This window comes from Gallinula chloropus (genome assembly GCF_964237585.1).
Source record: "Gallinula chloropus genome assembly, chromosome: 5".
NCBI lineage: Eukaryota > Metazoa > Chordata > Aves > Gruiformes > Rallidae > Gallinula > Gallinula chloropus.
Genome location: NC_140090.1, coordinates 74113238 through 74133441, shown reverse-complemented (window position 1 = coordinate 74133441; position 20204 = coordinate 74113238). Strand labels below are relative to the sequence as shown.

The following is a 20204-nucleotide window of genomic DNA, read 5'->3' as shown; positions in this document are numbered from 1 at the left end:
CAAACTAGAAAAGTTGATTATTTAGTTTCCTGCAGAAAGGCAAAAATTAGAATTATTCTTAGGAACCGAATAAAATAGGGAAATTTTATGCAAGTTGTATGTTTGTTGGAGCAGTTAATCCTTGTGTTGTTTCTGCATTAGCTGCATTTTTAGGACATGCAGATCCGAAGTAAATTGCCCATTTTAATAAACTGTGCTTCCTTTACTTTCCCCTTCCTGCTGTTTCTGCTTCAGAAGCCCGAGGGATCCAGCTGTGGAATCGAGATGGCATAGTCTATCACAGTGTAGAGTGGATAACCTGTTATCAGGCTTATTCTAAGCTTTTTCAAACTCAGAGGAGAAAGTAACTCTTCTAAGAGCCATTCTAATGTAGCAGTAGCTCTATCCCGACACTTCAATCTGCCTTGAAGAATTACTGATTAGAGAAGGACAAAATGCTTCATCCAGGAGCTAGGTCTTCTCTGTATAGCAGGGCTTTCCATAGTTTTGCACTTGGGGGATCATTTAATGGCTACGGCCTTTACCTGAAGGCCGTAGATTACATTGGTTTTGATGTGGTATTCCCTGATCCCGTCTCTCTTCGGCTCCCTATGACTCAGGGGCTTAAGGCTGAGCAGACTAACACTTCTTCCAGGAGCCCTGCAGAAATGGAAACCAATGCTTCTAGCACTGTCCCTTCACTAGCTTCCTGTGATTTTATAGATGAATAGGAAATGCTAAGAGAGTGGGTTTGGAGTTCTTCAGGCTCTGTGTGACTGACAGCTCTGTGGGGATAGAGCTTTGGGGCACTGATTAGCTCCTCTAGTCCAGTTATTTTCACTGCTTTCCTGAACAGACAGAAGAGATCCTATTATCTGTAAGGCTCAACAAATCACCTAATTTTGTTGAGGATAGATACTGTGAGAATAAGTTCCTTGCTGCTCTGACTGTAAAGCACACATTGTGAAAGTCCTTGACTTGCTGTGTCCACAGCCGTGCAGCCCTTGGGTACCATCTTTGCTCTGGGCAGTGAGTGATCTTATTTGTGCAGTCTTCCTCCCTGTTGCTGAGACTGCATCTGCATTTGCTGTGTTTCTTCAGCTGTATCACTTTCTTTATAGCAGTAGCCTCAGGCACTGTTGTCCTAGCTCAAATAGTTACCTGTATGCTGACCAGAAGAGAGATTATGTGACATTCCAACTTCCTGTTAAAGGAAACAGGATGGAAGGTAAGCAGTTTCATTCATTGCGGCCTCAAGAGGTCCTTATTTTAGTCCTCCTGGTGGTTGGATACAAATTGAAGAGGCTGATGGCGCAGCTGGTGCTGGATAGTTTGTCCTAATCGGGTGGTTTTGTCAAGTCTTTTGAATAAGCACATTAGAATAAGGACATTTTGAATAAGCTTGGGGCTTTGAAGCTCTGGAGGTGTGGAAGATCCTGTTTTTGCCAGAAGTGGGTGGCTTTAGTTCATTTGGATAGAAAGGCGTTCCATTTATGTGTTTAGTCATAACTGAATCAACAGTATTGAAGGTTTGTCAGAAGGCTTCAACTTCTCTGGGTAACACTGGTAAGATGAAGTCACCAGAAATCTGGTTTACCTTCTCAGTTGGGGTGAAAATTTATTTTCCTTCTCCAGAGTAGCAAAAAAGCAAGCAGAGTGTCACAGAATCACTAGGTTGGAAAAGACCTTTGAGATCATTGAGACCAACCGTAAAGGTGTCAACACCTTAGACCTTATTTCCTGTCTCAATTTATTCCTTGATGAATTGTATGTTTCGGAGGTGAAAAGACTTTGTTACTTCGAGAACTACAATTCTTTACTGAGAAAAGATGGTCTAAAACATCACTTGGCAAGGAATTTAGGAAGGCAGCTTTAAGATGTATGACCTGTAACATATGATACGTTATCACATGGCACCAGGAAAAAGTTAAAGATTTGTAATTCCTTTTTAGTTTCAACTAAAATCATACGTTAGATAGAAGGGAAGAAAAATACACAAGAAGTGTTAGCTTTTTTTCCTTCTGATGGCCTGAAAATGTTCCTAAATCCTGGTGAAGTTCATTTTAGAGCAGGTAAATAAGCTGAAGCTGTCACTGTACCATTAACAATTATCTTTGAGAACTCTTGGAAGAAAGAGGGGATCCCAGAGGGCTGGGGGAAAAGACTAAAATAGTCTTATAACATAATATTATTTAATAAATAAATTAATAAACACACACCCACACAAACCCCACCCTGCCCATCAATAAAATAAACCTTGCAAAAAGGCTGAGGGAATTACGATCCAGTTCCCAAAGTCAGTTAGAAGGATGACAGAGTATTAAAAAAAAATTGATTTTAAAGCATCCAGGGGATGTAAGGTGATAAGGAGGGTCAGTATGGATTCATTAAGAACAAATGTCAAAGCAGTCTAATATCCTTTGTGACAGAGTAATTGTCAATTGGTCTGAATTGTAGTATGTGGTGTTTAGGATGGATATGAGGGAAAAGAAATGTAACTTTAGGAATAACAAGGCACTGAATGTAATACCCTGGAGGCACTGGAACATATAGGCAGATATGTTGCAAAGGATGGGCTCAGTTTGGCTTGCCACGGGAGGATGAACTAGATTGCCATTACAGTTCCTTCCAGCCTTGAATTTATCTGATCTTGTTAAGATTTCATAGCACAATACAAATTTTGAACTGCTTGGTTAAATACTTGACAATAGGACTTTCCTGAATTTATTCATTAGTCGTCACTGTAGGAAGACACAGAACTTTCCTCTGCCATTTCCTATGGAAATTAACTGAGATTTTGCTCACGTGTTTACAGTCTCAGGTCAATAACTTTCATCTGCAAGCAGTTTTTCATGTTCACTTGTATATTTGTATAAGGGCTGACCACATGCAGTATCTCTCTAAACAGCCAGACCTTGGTATCCTTATGGAGTCTCTTTGGGTGACAGTGAGATGAGTGTGACTGTAAGAGCTCTGGCTATTTGGATCGAGTTACAAGATCATTTACAGGATTAATCCATTTCAACTAGATTTAAAAAAGAAAAAAAAAAAGAAAAAAGAAAACAATCTCTCATTTTATTATACACTTCATTTTGTCCAGCATTTGTGTGGGATGCCCTAAAGCATAAAACTAGTGTGTCACAGACTACCACAGGTGGGACTTTTGCTTTTGTGCCTTCTATTTATCCATTCTGCAAGAGCATAAAAACATGAACTTTATCCATTGTATGCAGCTAAAATATAAAACCAACTTTTCCTTTAATCTTCACTGTTAGTTATCTCATGCCTCCTGTAAAATAGTGAGTGAATGCACCCCTTTTGACTTAAAGAAACAAATCTATATCCAGTTAATTTGTGGATAAATATGGGTTTCTGCTATTGATGTTTCTTGATCCACACAAAGTGGATATATTAATACTGAAACATTATTAATCAATAGGTAGCTCTTTAAAAATACATCACTAAGACTAGCCAATTACCTTTAAGTATATATCAAAGGCGACAGAGCAATTTGACTCACGCTCATAGTCCATTAGAGTTCCAAACATTTTAATTATAAATATATTTCTATCTGCAGTGAAACTTACAAAGCAAATTTAAATTCTGCCCCCCCCCCCCAAATAAATAAAAAGACCAACAAACTGATTCTTCAGGTTTTCAGTCCAAAAATATGCTTAAATTCATCTTGGTCTCTTGAATTAAAACTAAATAAGCTTCCTGTTGTCTCATACTATTTTTAAGATGGTCTACTCTGTAAGCTTACAAAAGCAAGGTATAAAGACAGATCATGTCAGTGAAGTGTATAGTCCTGTTTGGTTTTGTAACACTAATTAACTCTACTGAGTTTCCATGAAATTGCATTATTTTCCCTTGACCAAATGAAAATCTGACCAAAGAATCAATACATTCTTAGAAATATTCAAAGAACATAGTCTGTAATTTTGGGAAGCAAACAGCATATTTTTTTTATAACTTACTGGAAGTTTAAATACCTGTTCTAAACACAAAACCTACTCTGACCTATTTATGGAGTCACTCCCGATGCCTCTTCTTTAGGAAAGGGATGTGTCGGCTGAAGTAGACTACTGTGCTGTGTTTTTACAGTCAGATGAGAAATTGTGTATTTTCCTTTGAGATTATCATACCATTCTTCATATAAATTTCCTTATTTAAGTAGACTGTTTCCCCTCTGGCTCATGTCCCTCGACAGTTACCCAGCATAAGCAATCTGCGGAGAACAGGGCGAGTGAGGCTGATTGTCATTCAATGCAAGTGAAATCTTTAGGTGAACATTAGTCACCGTTTTAGACATGTTAGCTTGAAGTGGAAGCAGTCAATTATAGAGTAGAAGCTTTATGGCTACATTATTACCATCATACTATTAGGTTTTCGGCAGTAGCATTCTGTTTGATCGATCCATGCCAAGACATTGATGGATAGTTTTGTTCCTCAAATGTCAAATATGTGAGACTTTCGTACTTTATTTATTTACTGGCGCACTACTGTGCTGTGGATATCTGTCCTTTCTACATCATTCTAGCTTTAAAAGCAAATAATGATTCATTTTGCTTAAGTTTTGGTGTTGATTTCAATAGTGTTCTTAATCTTTCTCATGCTCTTGAATTACGGAGGAAACTACGGTAGTTTCACAGCTATATGTGGGCCTTGGAAAGCAAGTTATTGCTGACTGAGAAACAGATGTGCATGGTGGCATCCAATGTGTAGTGAATTTCGAGACTCTGTTCTCTCCTTAATACCTGTATGTGTTAGGCTTGTTGGGAGGGTTTGGGCTTTTTTTCTGTTATTATACATATCTCTCTCATACATCACAATAGTTCTAGAACATCACTAGCTCCAAGATGCAGGTTTAGTTTAGGTCACAGGCTTTAATCTAATCTAGATGCTATTTTTTAATTAAATATATGCATTTGTAAGTATATTCAAAAGTAAAAATACTGCTGTTGACGCTAACCAATAGATATGTATGCAAATGCTTCTTTTGGCTTTGATAGGGATGAGGAAGCATGTTAATGCCAACATAGAGCAAATATACATAGGGTGCTGTAAATCTTCTATCTCCAACAGCACTAAGAAGCTCCTCATGAGCCTGTTTGAGAGGGGCACTGGTTCCAAGTGCTTCAACCTTCTGCCAGGATTTTCCCAAAACTAATACTGAATCCACTCCTCAAGAAAAAGTAGAGAAAACCAAACTTGCCACAGTCTTTTGCTCGGTTTGGTTAAGCATGAAGATTTGCAGACAGAAATTAGCAATACAAAGGCTCCATACCCATCCTGCCTCCACAGCTTCAGTGACACAAAGTCAGACGAATTGTCATAAACTAGAGCTGTGTTTATGCCAGGAGGTTGTAGGAGCTGTAGCGTCTGCATTATCACATCATACAGTCTTACGTGTCAGACGAATGGCTCTACCTACCACTGTACAACTATTGTGCACAGTACAATTGCTGCCTCAGCAACACCGTACTGGCTGCACCTGCAGTGGAGGGAATGTGATTAATACTGTTAATACTGGTGAAATAGCATTTCAAACCCAGTCATTTGTGCAGTCAATACTGCACAAGTGTCCCAGCAGGACGAGAGTTGGGATGTCAGCCTCATAGTTTGAATTCTTAGCAGGAGTAACACTTTCTACCTGATAAGGAGTGATACTGCTGGAAAAAAAGAAATTAATACTGTTTGGGTAAATGTTGCAGTTTTGATTACAAGAGCATTATACGCTCTTAGTTCATCTCTTATCCATGTCTCTCCAAGTGCCTCTTGGACAGCATTCCTGGTGCTGGATCACTGTAATTCTCCACTCCAGAACTGGCTGCAGTTCAGTAGTGTGTGTGCATTTGCGTGTGTTATGAAGTGACTCTGAATAAATAGACTATTTAAATGTAAATAGTGTTGTCATTTTACTTAGTGAGGATCACTTCTCACTAATTAGGAGGACATTCATTTTGCTTTAGTGTTTGAACGCTGAAAAAAATTAGTATTAGTATGCAACTGGTTTTCTTTTTCAGTTGTTTTTATTTTACTCCTAGCTACATGTACATTCACATGTTTGTAAACACATACACTAAATAAAAGCCACTGCATTCCACGTATGTTTTAAGAATTAAGAATGGATTCAAGAAGAGTATCAGCTGCTGCTCAGTTCACAATAGCACTTAATCAGATGCTTAAGTTGATTTAATGTGTTTAAAGCACAGGCTGAATTAGGGCATAAAACCTGAATCCAGAGCTTATTGAAGCAAGTGGAAGTCAAAATACTGTCTTGAATGGGCTTTGCAGTGGGCACTATATAGCAGACAGCTGAGCCTGGAAAAAGAGGCATGTGTGTTGTATAGTGAAGTCAAAATAATTTGATTTCCCTCTTGCCTTTTTTCAGGAAAAACTACGTTTGAAAAAAAAAATACAACAGGCATTGGACATTTGTAAGAGATAAGTAGAGGTAACTAGCCTAACTCAGGGTGAAGGATCAGTGGAGAACTGGGGAAGGACAACAGAAATGAGTTTTTTGTCCATTGTTAAGTGTCGTGCATGGCATGAGTGGAAGTGAAAGGAGATTTACAGTAGTGATCTAATTATTAGCATGGTCTAGTATATTAAATAACAGAATGATCACAAGTTAATACACCCCCCAGTTGCATGTAGGTAAGTGACATATACCATACGTAGCTGCCTTACCTTCGTTTTGTACTGCTTTATGTTCTGCACACAGAGCAGGAGAGAGACCATCATTTGCATCATTACATCTCTAAGTCCGTATTATTTAAGTTACTTATTTCCAAAGTAGCTTATTCCCCTTGTACCAACAAGTGCACCTGCCTCAGTGCACACATCTCCTTGACCACTGGCTTTCAACATCTCTGCAGTGAGCCTTAAGCTGAAGCAGCACAACGACTGCAGCTCGCAAAAGCTTCCTGAAGCTGATCCACAGCAAAGCCATGAATAGACAAGAGTTACCAGTGTTGCCCTCTTCAAATATTATGGTGCATTTATTTGTATGCAACAGGACAGCATTGGGACGAACTGATAGAGAAAAGAGCAGCTGGTGGTGGATTAATGGAATGAGGCACTTTTTGTTTGGTAGGTAGGCCAGATAACTGCCCCAAATGGTTTCCACTAGCAGCAGGGAAAGGGGGGGGCGATTCGGTGCCTCCACAGCTGCTGTGACTTTTGCTGTTCTCTGACCGTATCGCTCTCTCTGCTGCCATGACGGTAACCTTCGCCCCACCCCTACTGCTGCTCTCACTAATTGAGCATCTGCCCTGTTTCTGTTACCGCTGCTTTCCCTCTGATTCCAGTCTCATCTTTTACTCGTGCTAATTTACTTTTGTCATGGCCACAGAGATGTCTGTGGCTACCTGATAGGAGCTGCAGCGGAGCTTTAGAGAAGGTAGAGCTTTCCTTTTGTTATGCTGGAGAGTCTCTTTCCCCAATCTCTGCTTTCAAATGTTTCCTGATTTATCCTGTCAGCTGCTGTTGTCAGACTCAATTCACAATCACTTCTCCGGTCCTCTGTCCTCTCTTGATTTTCCTTCCGAAAGAGTAATACCGTAGAATAAGCAGGATAATTTTTCTACTAAGGTTTTATATACTTTGAGTCTTTTTTCAGGTTATAGCCATCAGGAGCAAGCTGTTGTCATAGATAAGCTAATATATACTCCTGCAGTAGACAGTCAGTGCGTGTAAACCACCCCTACCTACACTGGTATTGCTTGAGGCTGGAGTAAGCTACGCTTCAGCAACTCTTGAATTAACAGGTTTTGTCTGTCTGTAGCAATCTCCAGAGTACAACTCATACAGTAACTCTTGGTCAGTGAATTTTTTAGTTATGTCCTTTTTCTTTCCCCCCCCCAAACCTGAGAATAAAATAGCATAAGTTTAGGTAAAATAGCAGTTTTAGGTATCTAGAAAGCATGAGTTGTGAAGGAAGAATTAGCAGACTGGGGAGGTTTGGCTTAAAAGAAGAGTGATGGAAAAATGACAGTCTTCAAGGAGTTAAAAAGCCATTGCTAAGAGGAAAGGAGTAAAGTTAGGAAGGAAACAGGGGAATTATGTTGCAGGAAGTGATACTTAGATTAGATACCGCGAAAAAATTTTAATGGGATGCATAGGGAATACTGGATAGCTATTTGGAGAGGCTGCGAAGTTATTGAAAAACAAGTTAAGGCATAGTTTAGGCAGGTAATTAAAGTGGGAAGAGACCTTTGGAGGCCATAAAAGTCCCAGTCAAAGCAAGGTGTCAGGGTTTAATGCCAGTTGGGATCTAAGCCCCACACAGCCACTCACTCCCCCTCCAGCGGGATGGTAGAGAAAATTGAAAGAGTAAAAGTGAGAAAACTCATGGTTTGAGATAAAGGCAGTTTAATAAATAAAGCAAAAGCCACACATGCAAAAAAACCCAAAAGGAATTTACTCCCCACATCCCATCACAGGCAGGTGTTCAGCCATCTGCAGGAAAGCAGTGCTCCATAACACATAAAGGTTACTTGGGAAGACCAACACCGCCACTCCGAATGTCACCCGCTTTCTTCTTTCTCCCCCAGCTTTATATGCTGAGAATGACATTATATGGTCTGGAATATCCCTTTGGTCAGTTGGGGTCAGCTGCCCTGTCTGTGTCTCCTCCCAGTCCCTTGGTTGCTTTTTCTGTGTGAACCTAAATGCTGCCAGGTTTTCAGGGCTTTGGGCAGACCAAAGTCTGCCCAGCTGAGGAGCACACAGAAGCTCCTTGGTTCCTCTGCCGTACATTTATTCATTCAATGAACTAGATGTAGTTCTCAGAATTTCTGGGGAGAGATTTTGTATCTCCTGAGAAGAGTTGCTGCGGGTCATATTTGTCTCTTATTTTAAAATAAATTGTAAACCCTACCAGTTAATTTTTACTTATGCACCATTTGCTGAGCTTCTACTTGTGCTTTGTCCATGGAAGAATTTTGTGTGATGCCAAATTGGGACATACGGATTTATATTTTTGTTCCTGGTGTTGGAGCTGTGCCCATTTGGAGGCTGAAGTTGAGGACTTGCTTTATTGTGCCAGGCAGTATCCACGTTCCCTTCTCTGACCTCTTTCCCTCTGGTTCACCTATTAGTCTTTCTTTTGATGTTGAGGAAAAGTGTGGTTCTGTATGTGCAAATGCACTGCTTCATTTTTTTTTAATACATCCAAACACTTTTAGCGCGTTCACTTCCCACATTTTAGCAGCTTTAACGTGTAAGTAATGAAATAAAAAAAAATAAAACCACCAACTACAGCTTTATTGACAAAGCAATTTTGGGGTGTATTTGAAACACTAAAATATGTGTTGGAAAATTGCAAAATATTAAACCTCAAAATGGACCCTTTGTTTGCATTTTATAGCACGTATTATGGCTGAGACAGAAACAGGACAAGGTACAAAAAAAGTAAAATCGTAAGCTTAATATTTTGTGTAGTCAAAATTATCTAATTAGATCATTAAAATGCTGTAAAAATTCTTGTTGTTAATTTGAAATCCAGTTAGATTTGAAGTTTTTCTGAAAACTGCTTGGATTTTTGCTTGAGCTGTCGTGAAAGCTCGTGTCTTTTTAGTGCCTTTCTTCCTTCCATCAGAATTACCGTTCCAATCACACTGAGTTCAGGTATCTTAGAATCAGATGTAAGTTAAACCCACTCATGTTGTTTCTTATACTTATCAATAAGTATATATAAGTAGCTTTCTTGTGAAATGAGACATGCAAGCAAATAGCCTATGAAATATTCTATGTGCATATACAAATGTGCGTGCAAAGGTGGCTAGTGTGCATGCCTATGTATGAGAAAGATCTAAGCCATTTTAAAGTATGGCTGTGCTGTGGTCTCAGTGTACATAAGTGTAGAAGAACTCCTCTGGTCTTGGTGCAGAGGAAGCAAAATCTCCTGTTGAATTGCGTTCAGCAACAGGAAGCTGGTGTGGTTAGGAAAAATACCATATGCAAAGCCAAACCCCTTTCCTTGTCCGAAATGTGTGGTTTATTTCAGGTTTCTGTATCATACCTAAGAGCATATCTGGCCCCTTCTTTTCTGTAGCTGGCACGGCTTCAGGAATAAAGCAGTTGTTAGCAAGCAGAGAAAGGGCTTTGGAATTTCCTGCACTCCTGCTGCGTAGATTCAAATGCTAAGTTTAAATAATGGATGAAGCTAAGATTATTATAATTGATCATTGTGTGATTTATATGGAGTAATTATAACTAGGTTGAGAAAGAATTTTCAAAAGCTAGTTTCCTGGTAGCCAGAGCCATTAAATAAGTGTGCTGCCAAAACAAAAATTAGGTGGGAACGTAGCCACAGCGTTCAGAATGTCTGTCCTCTACCTGATTTATAACTACCCTTATGGTGACAGTATCAGCAGTATTTTCTTATTAGGAATAGTAAGTGATGTTTGAATTGTTTATCTTATCTTTGTAACAGAACTCTGCATTGTTTTAAGCTTATTCAAGCATAGTAAGTGGAAACCTGCAAAAAACTAATGTATAACAAAACTATAAGGTGCGAGAGGTTGAAAAGGTTAATTAAAAGTGTAATGATCGCATTTACCGAGACAGTCCAATTAATCACTTTATTCCAGTGGTCATGTGATACAGAAACCATTGCTACAGATAACTGATTTCTAGTGCTGGCATACATGATCTGTGTTCACTAAAATGGGTATTTTTCTACAAATGGAAATTTATCTTTTTTATTTTAAGCTGCTTTTATTTATTTGAAAATATTTGAAAATAGTAGGTAATGTTTAACCCTGTATCCTCACGTAGCGTTTACTCCAGCTCTAGTCCCTCTGAACACTATGGGAGCATTGCCCCCTTGATACTTGTAGTCTTACAGCCCCAGGGGAGGTTTGCTTACAGCTTAATGGGGTTGTAGGTATAGAAAAAAAATAAAGCACTAGAAATACATCATTATGTAATGTGATCGCTCTGAAACAGTGTATATAACCAACAAAGTGAATTCTCAAGTGTCAACAAGCACATCTAAATGTAATTTTTACCATGTCAACTGGAAAAAGGCAAAAGGAACCTTGAAGGATCAATTACAAGGGTCATAACCTTGTATTATCTGATTTGCTATAATATTCACACAAGCTTTATTGGAAAGGAACATAAATTTGAAAAATAGTGAGATTAGAAAGGATTGCAATGCTAGAGCAAAGAGCTAGAAGCTTTCTCCGGGTTTATTTTGCTGGGGCAGCACTTTAGAGGGAGCCCATTATAAGCTGGAGAACAGTAGTTATGTTAACATGGTAATTAATCAAGTCTGAGGAAAAGAGGAAGCAAGTTGTGAATTCAGTTCTGCAGTAATAAAAAGAATCGCTGAAAGTTGCCCTGCAAATTGGCATGACTTTGGTAAACAGTCCCTCACTGTGTCTTGAGAACTTGCGTGCCGTAAATCACTTCTCATGGCAACCGTGTAGGCTTGAATATTTTCTCAAGTTTATTCTGTCTTTCTGTGTGTGCTAGTTCCTTCTCGATTCTGTTGACTTAGTACTTAGCTAATAATAAAATACTGAACTGTATAACGTGAGAGCATATGCAGTGACACATTTTCACTTTGAATATTTTAAAGGGAAATTAATTAGAAGAACTCAGCTGAAACCATGGCGATAGCCTTCCACATCACAAAACCAGCCTCTGACTCGGTACAGAGCAGGAATTGTATATGGAATGACTGAGATCACTCCCTCAGAAAAAGATATATTCTGTGTATGGTCCCTGTCACGCATAATCCATCCCTAATGCTAGTGCAGTGTAGACACATTATAATGACCTTTACACCCTAAAACTCTTTAGGGTAGAACTGAAGTCATTGGTGCAGTGATGTGACTGGATCAGTTTGCAACAATTGAAAGTGTCTTTGTTTAGCAGCCTCTGATTTTATTCATACATTTCTACCTCCTCTGTGAGATAACTTGGACAGGAGAAGTAAAGGTAGCGTTAAAGAACAACATTTCTGAACTTAGATTTTTCAATATTCAGAATAACTCTAGTGACTAAAGCATACTTAATGATGCTGGTGTAAATACAATGCAAAACTGCTGTCCTCAATGCCACATGGAAAATTAGGGACCTCGACATAACCTTTCGTTATATCTCTAACAGAAGTGGAAAGTGATAGATCAGGGTATTTCTGAGTGAAGACAGAAGGAATTTCAGCATCAGACCACAATGTTGTTAGCACTGGGGAGCAGGGTTTCCTCTCTTTCCCTGCTCTTGTGGAATGAAAATTTAAATCAATTCACTGTAGGTCTGCAAAATTTTCCTCTTACATAACCTGTGAGTTGACCAGATGTCCCTCAGCCAAACCACAAGGCTCAGCCACCTCTCAGTTTTCCGCTCAGCCTTTTTTCATTCCTCCCCAGAAAAGACTGACAGTACCATAGGAAATCTTAAGATACCATATCTACCCTTTTGCATCAGCACATCTGGCATAGGAGTTTTCTCTTGCAGTCTTTATCTGTAGTGTCTGGGAAATGTAGCAGGAGATGGTCAACTAAAGGTAGCAGGATCTAACTGTAAATGGAGACAGAAGTCCTGCTAAGTGTTAGAGCTCAGATCCGGGGGTGAACTTCAGATTCACAGCCTCAGGCACAAAGCCTGGGAGGGTACACTATGGATTAGGCAGTAGGTTGATCTGGAAGAAAGGAGAGGATCTGTGGTATAGAAAGGGTTATGTTTTTTTTATAATGGATTAGGAGAAGAGAGCACAAGTGGGATCATGCCTCTGCAGACTTACAGTTAAGGGAGTCATTTTCAGGGAGGGAATCCTGTTTTCCAGTCATTGCTCTTGTAAAGGGAAATAACTCCCTTTCCTGGGTGCAGGCCAGAACCCAGCAATCTGCCTCCCAGGGAGGCCTCTCATTGTTGAGCTGAAGCATCGTGCTCTCTCTTGTGTTTTGCAATATGCACTATTTCCCGTGCAACTTCCTGAGAACACTTTACACTGAGATGGTTTGAGAACGCTGATGGGAAATGAGAACAGTGGCTCCGAGTCTCCAGGTCAAGGGAAGAATTGAACCAAAGTCTTATAGATCCCCAGTGATGATTCACTCATAAAAACAAAGGAGTGGGTCTTTTGAAAAAAGTCTTGGGTGTAGCACTTGTGCATAACGTGGTAGGTAAGTGATGGACACTTCCAAATCATGTCTGTTGGTTCATACTAACCAGTGTAAATGTTTTTGATCTCTCTAGGGTTTGGAGAGGAGACAGTCTTTGCCTCCTCAAGTAGATACATGGGTGTATTCAGAAAATAAGTCTAGAGACCTGTGGAATTTGTGTTACCAAAGACTTACATGACTGACAAGGCTTGTTAAATGCTCCAGATTTGGACTGAGGAGCCTAAAGTCCCAATTTTGGCAGTTTTGTTTTTTAGGTCCTTTTGTTGTTTTAGCCATGGTTGTGCTCTTCAGCACACAGGAGTCAATCTCATCCTTGTCACCTGGTACACCTACTGCTGCCATCAGTTGTGATTTCAACTCTGAAAAGTCTGGTTACAGCTGATGATGGAGGAGCTTTGATTTAAAAAGTAAAGCACCTGCTTATTATGATTATGGAAAAGTTTTGAAGTAGCCCTGACTGTTCTCTAAATGCTGGGTAGAAGACAAGTAGAACCTCAGAATAACATACATGTGTATCAGTCTCATGATTTTTGGGGGATTACTCAGTTTTTCTCGGCCACTTGGAATTAAAAATAATTTGTCCAGGAAAATTTTAGTTTGTTTGAATCTGTTAAGATGCAGATGACTATTTCCCATGCTTTCCTTATTTTTTTAATCTGCTTTTTTTACAAAGCAGAACTTTGGTGTGCCTGATAGCAGCACTATTGTTTAAGTGAGATCATGTTCTTCTCTTTATTCTGGTCAGTTTTTGGTTCCTATTTTCTGCACCTCCACTGGAGCAGGCCCATACCCAGGTGGTCACCTCTATCTCTTTGTAATTTTACCTTCCATCACATTAACATTTACTGCTGTCTTTACAGCATTCCCTTCACTAAAGCCCCTAGAAAATCTACTAATGCTAATTACCTGCAAATAGCAATGGTAATTTTAATGGTAACCTCAGTAAATTGCTTTTTATGTGCTGTAAGAAAATTGAAAACTAAGTGTCCATTTTGCTGTTTAATAAGAATCTTATAGAACAAGTAATAGTGCTTTTGCTCCTTCCATCTAGTGGGAGCAAGAATAAGAAGCTCTTGATATCCACTGAGAATCCCTTCTTGTACACCGTGGGGTTAACAGGCGTTGAGAAGACAGCCAAAGGCTCAGTAGGTGCAGAAATGAAATAGAAATGGAAATGCAAGGAAGATGAAAGATTAAGGTGAAGAGAGTGTGAAAGAGAGTGAAGCATGAGGAAGATCACACAGGGCAGAGGAAGCCCTATTAAAACTTTAGAAACATTTCTGGATAAAAGCCTTTGGCTGGCTCTTTTCTGCTGCTGATTGTGAGCTTGCATCCAGAACTGTCAGAGCTGTAACGATGTTGGGTTGGGGGCAGGCAGGTGAGGTTTAGGAGATAACAAATACCAAAGTGGTTACACCTTACTCTAGGTGTAATCTAGTATAACTCTAGAAGGCCTGCCTGTTCATCAGGAAAATTATCAGGAAAAGCATCTCAGCTTGGATGCAAGTGTTGGATGTGCAGTGGAAGAGCTGGTAGCTGCTGATCCATATAGAATTCAGTCTTAGTAAGACAATTATTATTGCTGTCCCAGAGTTTTTGCACCTAGTGTACAGCAAATTGCCTAGTAGGAGGACAGTGTTCTGCTTCCTAACTCTGTAGATGTTGGGAGCTGCTGCTGGCAGGTCCTGGCTCTGGCCATCGTTCTGCCTGGGGCGTCTCAGGGTAGTGCCCATAGCAGCAAAGCAGTTTGCAGCTGCTGGTGACTTCTGATGAGAAGCGGCATCCTGGTGTTTGCAGATCTGCTCTGCTGGGCCCCTTGCCATGGGTGGGAGCCAGTGCCGCACACAGGCATGAGGCATCACTTACCACCTGCCTGCACGTAACTTACCTCGGAGTCTGCAGTGATTTGGCAGGAACAGAGAGCTCCACAGTTTGGTAGAGAGGTCCAGAATGGGCTCAAGGCAAAGACTGGGGAGAGGGGAAGCTCTGGCTGGGGATATGGTGGTGGGAAGGAATTGTTACTTGTCCCAGGCTGCTGCTCTGACCGCCCTCAACCCATATCCAAATGCCCCAAGAGGGGAGTGAACGGAAAAGGGATCTCCTTACACAAACCTTTCCCAAAGGATGCTGGCAGGAAAAGCAGCTCTGGATTAGATCCATTTGCTCTTAACGTAGTCAGTACCTAGTAAGAGCCAAACTCCTGCCTGTCTTAATAATTTAAGCTTTGCAGAACAGAAGCTGGGTGAAATTTTGACCTTATGTATTACTGCTGTGTAAGTAATCCTCAGAAACATGCTCAGTATTGTTAACTGTTTGTAGTTACTACAGCACATAGGAATAATTATGATGTACTTTTTCAATAAAAATAAAGCATGAAGTGCATTCTGGATTGTAAATTTTGTATTAAAGCATGATTTAAAAGCTTGGGAGAAGTTGGCATTAATGAGAAGTCTCGGTTTATGCAATCTCATGTATTTCACATACAGTTGATGCATCTCTCTTGTGTTGTACGTTAGTCTTGGTTTTGAAAAGTAAAAATAATTTGTATAATGTGATGATAAACATTCCAGAAACAATAGCAAGAGATAGACATATAGAAACAGAAAAAGGCAAGGGGCATGTTGCAGCCGGGGCTAGTTGATAAAATAAAAATCAGCCTCCACTAGCCTACTAGCACAGACACCTTCCACTAGCCCAGGGTGCCCAAAGCCCCATCTGACCTGGCCTTGAACCCTGCCAGGGATCCTGGGGCAGCCACAGCTTCTTTGGGCACCCTGAGCCAGGACCTCACCACCCTCACACCCTCTTCCTAATATCTCATCTAAATCTCCCCTCTTTCAGTTTAGTGTGACTCCCCCTTGTCCTCTCACTCCACGCCCTTGTAACCAGTCACTCTCCAGCTTTCATGTAGTCCTGCCAGGTACTGGAAAGCTGTTATAAGATCTCACCTGAGCCTTCTCTTTTCCAGGCTGAACAAGCCCAACTATCTCAGCCTGTCTCCATAGGAGACGTACTCCAGTCCTCTGATCATCTTTATGGCTCCTCTAGACTTGCTCCAACAGCTCCAAGTCTTATGCTGGGAATCCCAGAGCTGGACGTAGTACTCCGGGGCTGGGGGGGAGTCTCACAACATGAGAGTAGAAGGGGAGCATCACCTTCCTTGACCACAATTCTTTTGATGCAGCCTAGGATACAGTTGGCTTTCTGGGCTGCAAGCTAATGTTGAGCTTCTCATTAACCAACACCCTGAGTCCTTCTCCTCAGGGCTGCTCTCAATCCATTCTCCACCCAGCCTGTAGTTGTGCTTGGGGTTGCCCCAACCCATATGCAGGACTTTCCACTCAGTCTTGTTGAACTTCATGAGGTTCACACATCCTGTCAAGGTCATTCTGGATGGCATCCCTTCCCGCTATATGCATGAACATGTGTATGATTATCAGCAAAGAGGTGCTTTATTGCATCTTGCAGGTTTTTTAAAGTATGCTTTGTAACATACAGTAAGCTGATGTCTGTTTGTATTGCCCCATGCTCTTCCACAGAATCTTGTTTTGAAGAATGGAATGCAGCCGTTGATTCCCGGGCACAAATAACCATGTAATTACTCTGCAATCACATAGTAATTAGCATGTGCTATTCATATATTGCATAATTATATGCCCTGCAGATTACATTGTAATTATATTTGTACTAAACATATAATTCTATATACTGTATGAAAAAACCCCAACTTTGAGGGTTTATAGTTAAGTTTATAGCTGTATGTTAATGTAGTACAGCATTTTATATAAAAATGTTATAGTTTTATGAGAGGGTTGTAGTTTTGATATCTCATCTCTTCTGCATCTGGTGTTGCTTAAACAGTAGTGGGCTGCTATTATAAGAAATACTTGGCTCTGTTAATTTATAGTCAAATGTTGCATGTTTCTAATTTTGTAAGTTATGAAGATAAGAAGCCAAAAGTTGCAGCTTATTATGCAAGAAAATGAGAAGGATTTGGTGTGTGAACATTAAATGTAGAAAGGTTACATTTACAGCCCCAGTGAATGTAGATACAGCGTGTCACTAGAGTGAAAAACAAAAGTCCTGGATGGGTGAGATACTTGGGATAGCAGCTGGCAATATATTTGTCTAGTGGTGAAGCGTGTGCGGGCACCAAGGCCTGTCATGGGCACAGTCAGGTCAGGCTGTTGCAGTAGCTTAGTGCAACATGTCAGCCAAGCTATAGCATCTTTTCCTCCCATGGAAAAAGATAAAAGGTCGATGTCCTGATCTGGGACTGGGAGGTGAAGTGGTGGGAGAATGGAGAAGGGCAGCACTGGGCAGACTGAATTTTTGGGAAAAGCAGCTAGAAAAATAAAAATTTAAGAGGAACTCAGGGCTGTAGATCATTTAAAATGGTTTCTCTTTCACCAGCCCCCCTAAAGAGGCTGCTGCAGAGTTTTAGTTGCTTGCAACATGTTTTGTTCAGCTTGCAAATTCTGTAGCAAGGGGAAGTTAATGTATTTTCTTGGATCTGTGATGTCGGCGTTCCTAATAGCCAAAGCAGCATTACGATTATTCTTAATTGAATTTTGCATTCTAATGCCAGTTGCCTTCATTTTCAAGCAAAGCATATATTGGGTTTTAATATCTAGATAATGTATTGCAAAATTAAATGTGTAATTACAGACTTTACTTTTATCTGAGTTGAATTTTTTTTCTGTAACTTCTTGCAGCGTGTGCATGTGTGTGTGTGTGTGTGTGTGTGTGTGTGTGTGTGTGTGCAAGAGAGACGCATAGTCCTTGTTGTGAAATGTTTCTTTCACAGTCACTTGTTAGTCCTACGTCAGCTTTTTCGAGCTTTGTAAACTTCACAAAACTTCCAGGGTTCAGGTGGCATCTGTAGATCTTATAAATTGTCTTTAACTAAGCACGGAGCTTACAGCCGTTGTGGGTGGCCTCAGAGAGCTCCCAGTCCTGGGCCTGCACCTGCTTTCCTTTCTGTCTGGGTGGGCTGCTTTCATACCGCCAGAACTGCAGCAGCAAGAATGTGGCTTTTACATTGGGCAAAAATAGCATTTAAATGTTGTTACCTGGTGTAGGCACGGGATATCATTTATACTGTCCAAGGGAAAAGTAAAAAATGTCAGAGCTTTGCAAAACCAGTTAGGAGCCTGCGTTGTCATTGGGCTTTTGTACAATGGGGCAAACGTATCCCAGTTTACCAGCGATTTTAATTGTCTTTTAAGAGAGGCCAAGTCTTATACAATATTCATTCTGCATGTCTACTACAAAGAAGATGAAGCACAGCCTGCCTGGTGTAATCACCACTTATTTGCTAGCATTCTGATCTTAACACATGCCTGTGCTCTTGTTCATTAAGAAACATAAGGACTGGTCACAGTTTCTGGCACTGAAGGGTTTGTATGTAACAGGTATATATGATCAGGGTCTCATTAACACTGCAATAAACACAAACATCAAAACACAATATAAATGTGACGCATTTCTTACTGCTGTTGTGTTGTTTTTTCTAGTGGAGCCAGTACTTTCAAAGGGGAACAATTGCTTGGATGCAGCAAAAGCTTGTAACCTAAATGATACCTGCAAGAGGTTCAGATCTGCTTACATAACCCCCTGCACCAGCAGCACGTCTAATGAAATCTGTAACAAGCGGAAGTGTCATAAGGCCCTCCGGCTATTTTTTGACAAAGTTCCCCCAAAGCACAGCTACGGGATGCTCTTCTGCTCCTGTCGAGACGTAGCCTGTACAGAAAGGAGACGGCAGACTATTGTTCCTGTGTGTTCATATGAGGACAGGGAGAAACCAAACTGCCTGAATTTACAAGAATCCTGCAAGAAGAATTACATCTGCAGGTAAGATAGCACATGGCAGGGGAGTGATTGAAAAGGCGCCAAAGAGAACTTTTTGGGTATTGCTGGATTTGCTAGGACGAAGGGTAGGAATATCCTCTAGGGAAAAGGACACGTCAGGGAAAGAAGCAAACACCTCTGACATCCTTAATAAAAGCCTGCATCTGGTTGCAGCATGTGCCTTCTCCAAAACTGTTCACAGCAACTCCCTCACATTCTGAAGGAATCTTTAAAGCCCCTGTTTAATTTTTACAGGTTTTTCTGTTGGAAACATTTTCATTACATGTCTCTCTGAAATGGTGTCTTGGAATGTTTTTTACATCCCATTAGTGACCAGGTGATAATAGAATCATTCATTCTAATGTGGTTTATTTTCATTGTAATCTTACATGTGAGCACCAGTAACTGAATACAAGCCACATGTGGGACTTCATAAAAGGTCACAGTACACAGACGACTCCTGGGGGTTTTTCTTCATTGGAAAAAATGGAGTTCACATTTCTAGACTAGATCCCTCTATCTTCATAGAGCTGTTTTAGCCTTGGAATTGTTTTATCTCCCCTCCCTTGACAGGAGTGCTGGGATGGTACAACTGGAGGCTCATAATTCACTGCTCTCATTCCCAGCCTCTTTCCTCTGTGCGTTCAGCCCAGAGAGGCAGCGCAGAGCTTCGCAGGTCACCTGAGTTCCCTGCAGGTTGTCTCACGATGCTTATTCAGTGGCATGCAGGAGCTCCTCTGCCCTTAGGAAGTGCTTTATTCCTGCTTAGCGCTTTGTGTGTTTGTATTAGAACATTGTTGTGCTAATGTCATATTTATGAAGTTATGCTCAAGAATCTTGCACATTTCTAATGTTTAAATTCCTTGTAGATTATCCAGTTCTGTGAATTAGCAAGCAAGGAAATAAACGCTATTGTAACATGTCAAGGAGACTGAAGATACAATATAAATCTTAATAAGCACTTATATATGCCTGGTAAAATATTTACTTTGAAGTTTGCTCATGGATATCCACTGCTGATGTTAAGTGTTCGGCCATAGCACCTCAGATGGGCCCGAGCATTGTTGGGAGGCGAGGAAGCGAGCGGTACCCTACCCTCTGTGGCTCGGGGGAAATCCGCAGCCAGATTCCTGCTGACCCAAATCACAGCAGATTCAAATCAGAGCAGGGTTCCCATTTCAGTCCAGTGAGTTGCAGTCAGCACCTTCATAGCGGATGCTGTGCAGTTTA

General features: G+C 40.6%; 1 protein-coding gene across 1 annotated transcript in view; it reads left to right on the top strand.

Moving 5' to 3' along the window:
- The window catches only part of GFRA1 (GDNF family receptor alpha 1), a gene marked incomplete at both ends in the record, with an annotated part of 141441 nt that overhangs the window by 69789 nt on the left and 51448 nt on the right, over positions 1-20204 (top strand). The window contains one exon of the mRNA XM_084265106.1: positions 18638-18977. Within this exon, the coding sequence (XP_084121232.1) occupies positions 18638-18977 (340 nt within the window). The remainder of the gene's footprint in view (positions 1-18637; positions 18978-20204) is intronic.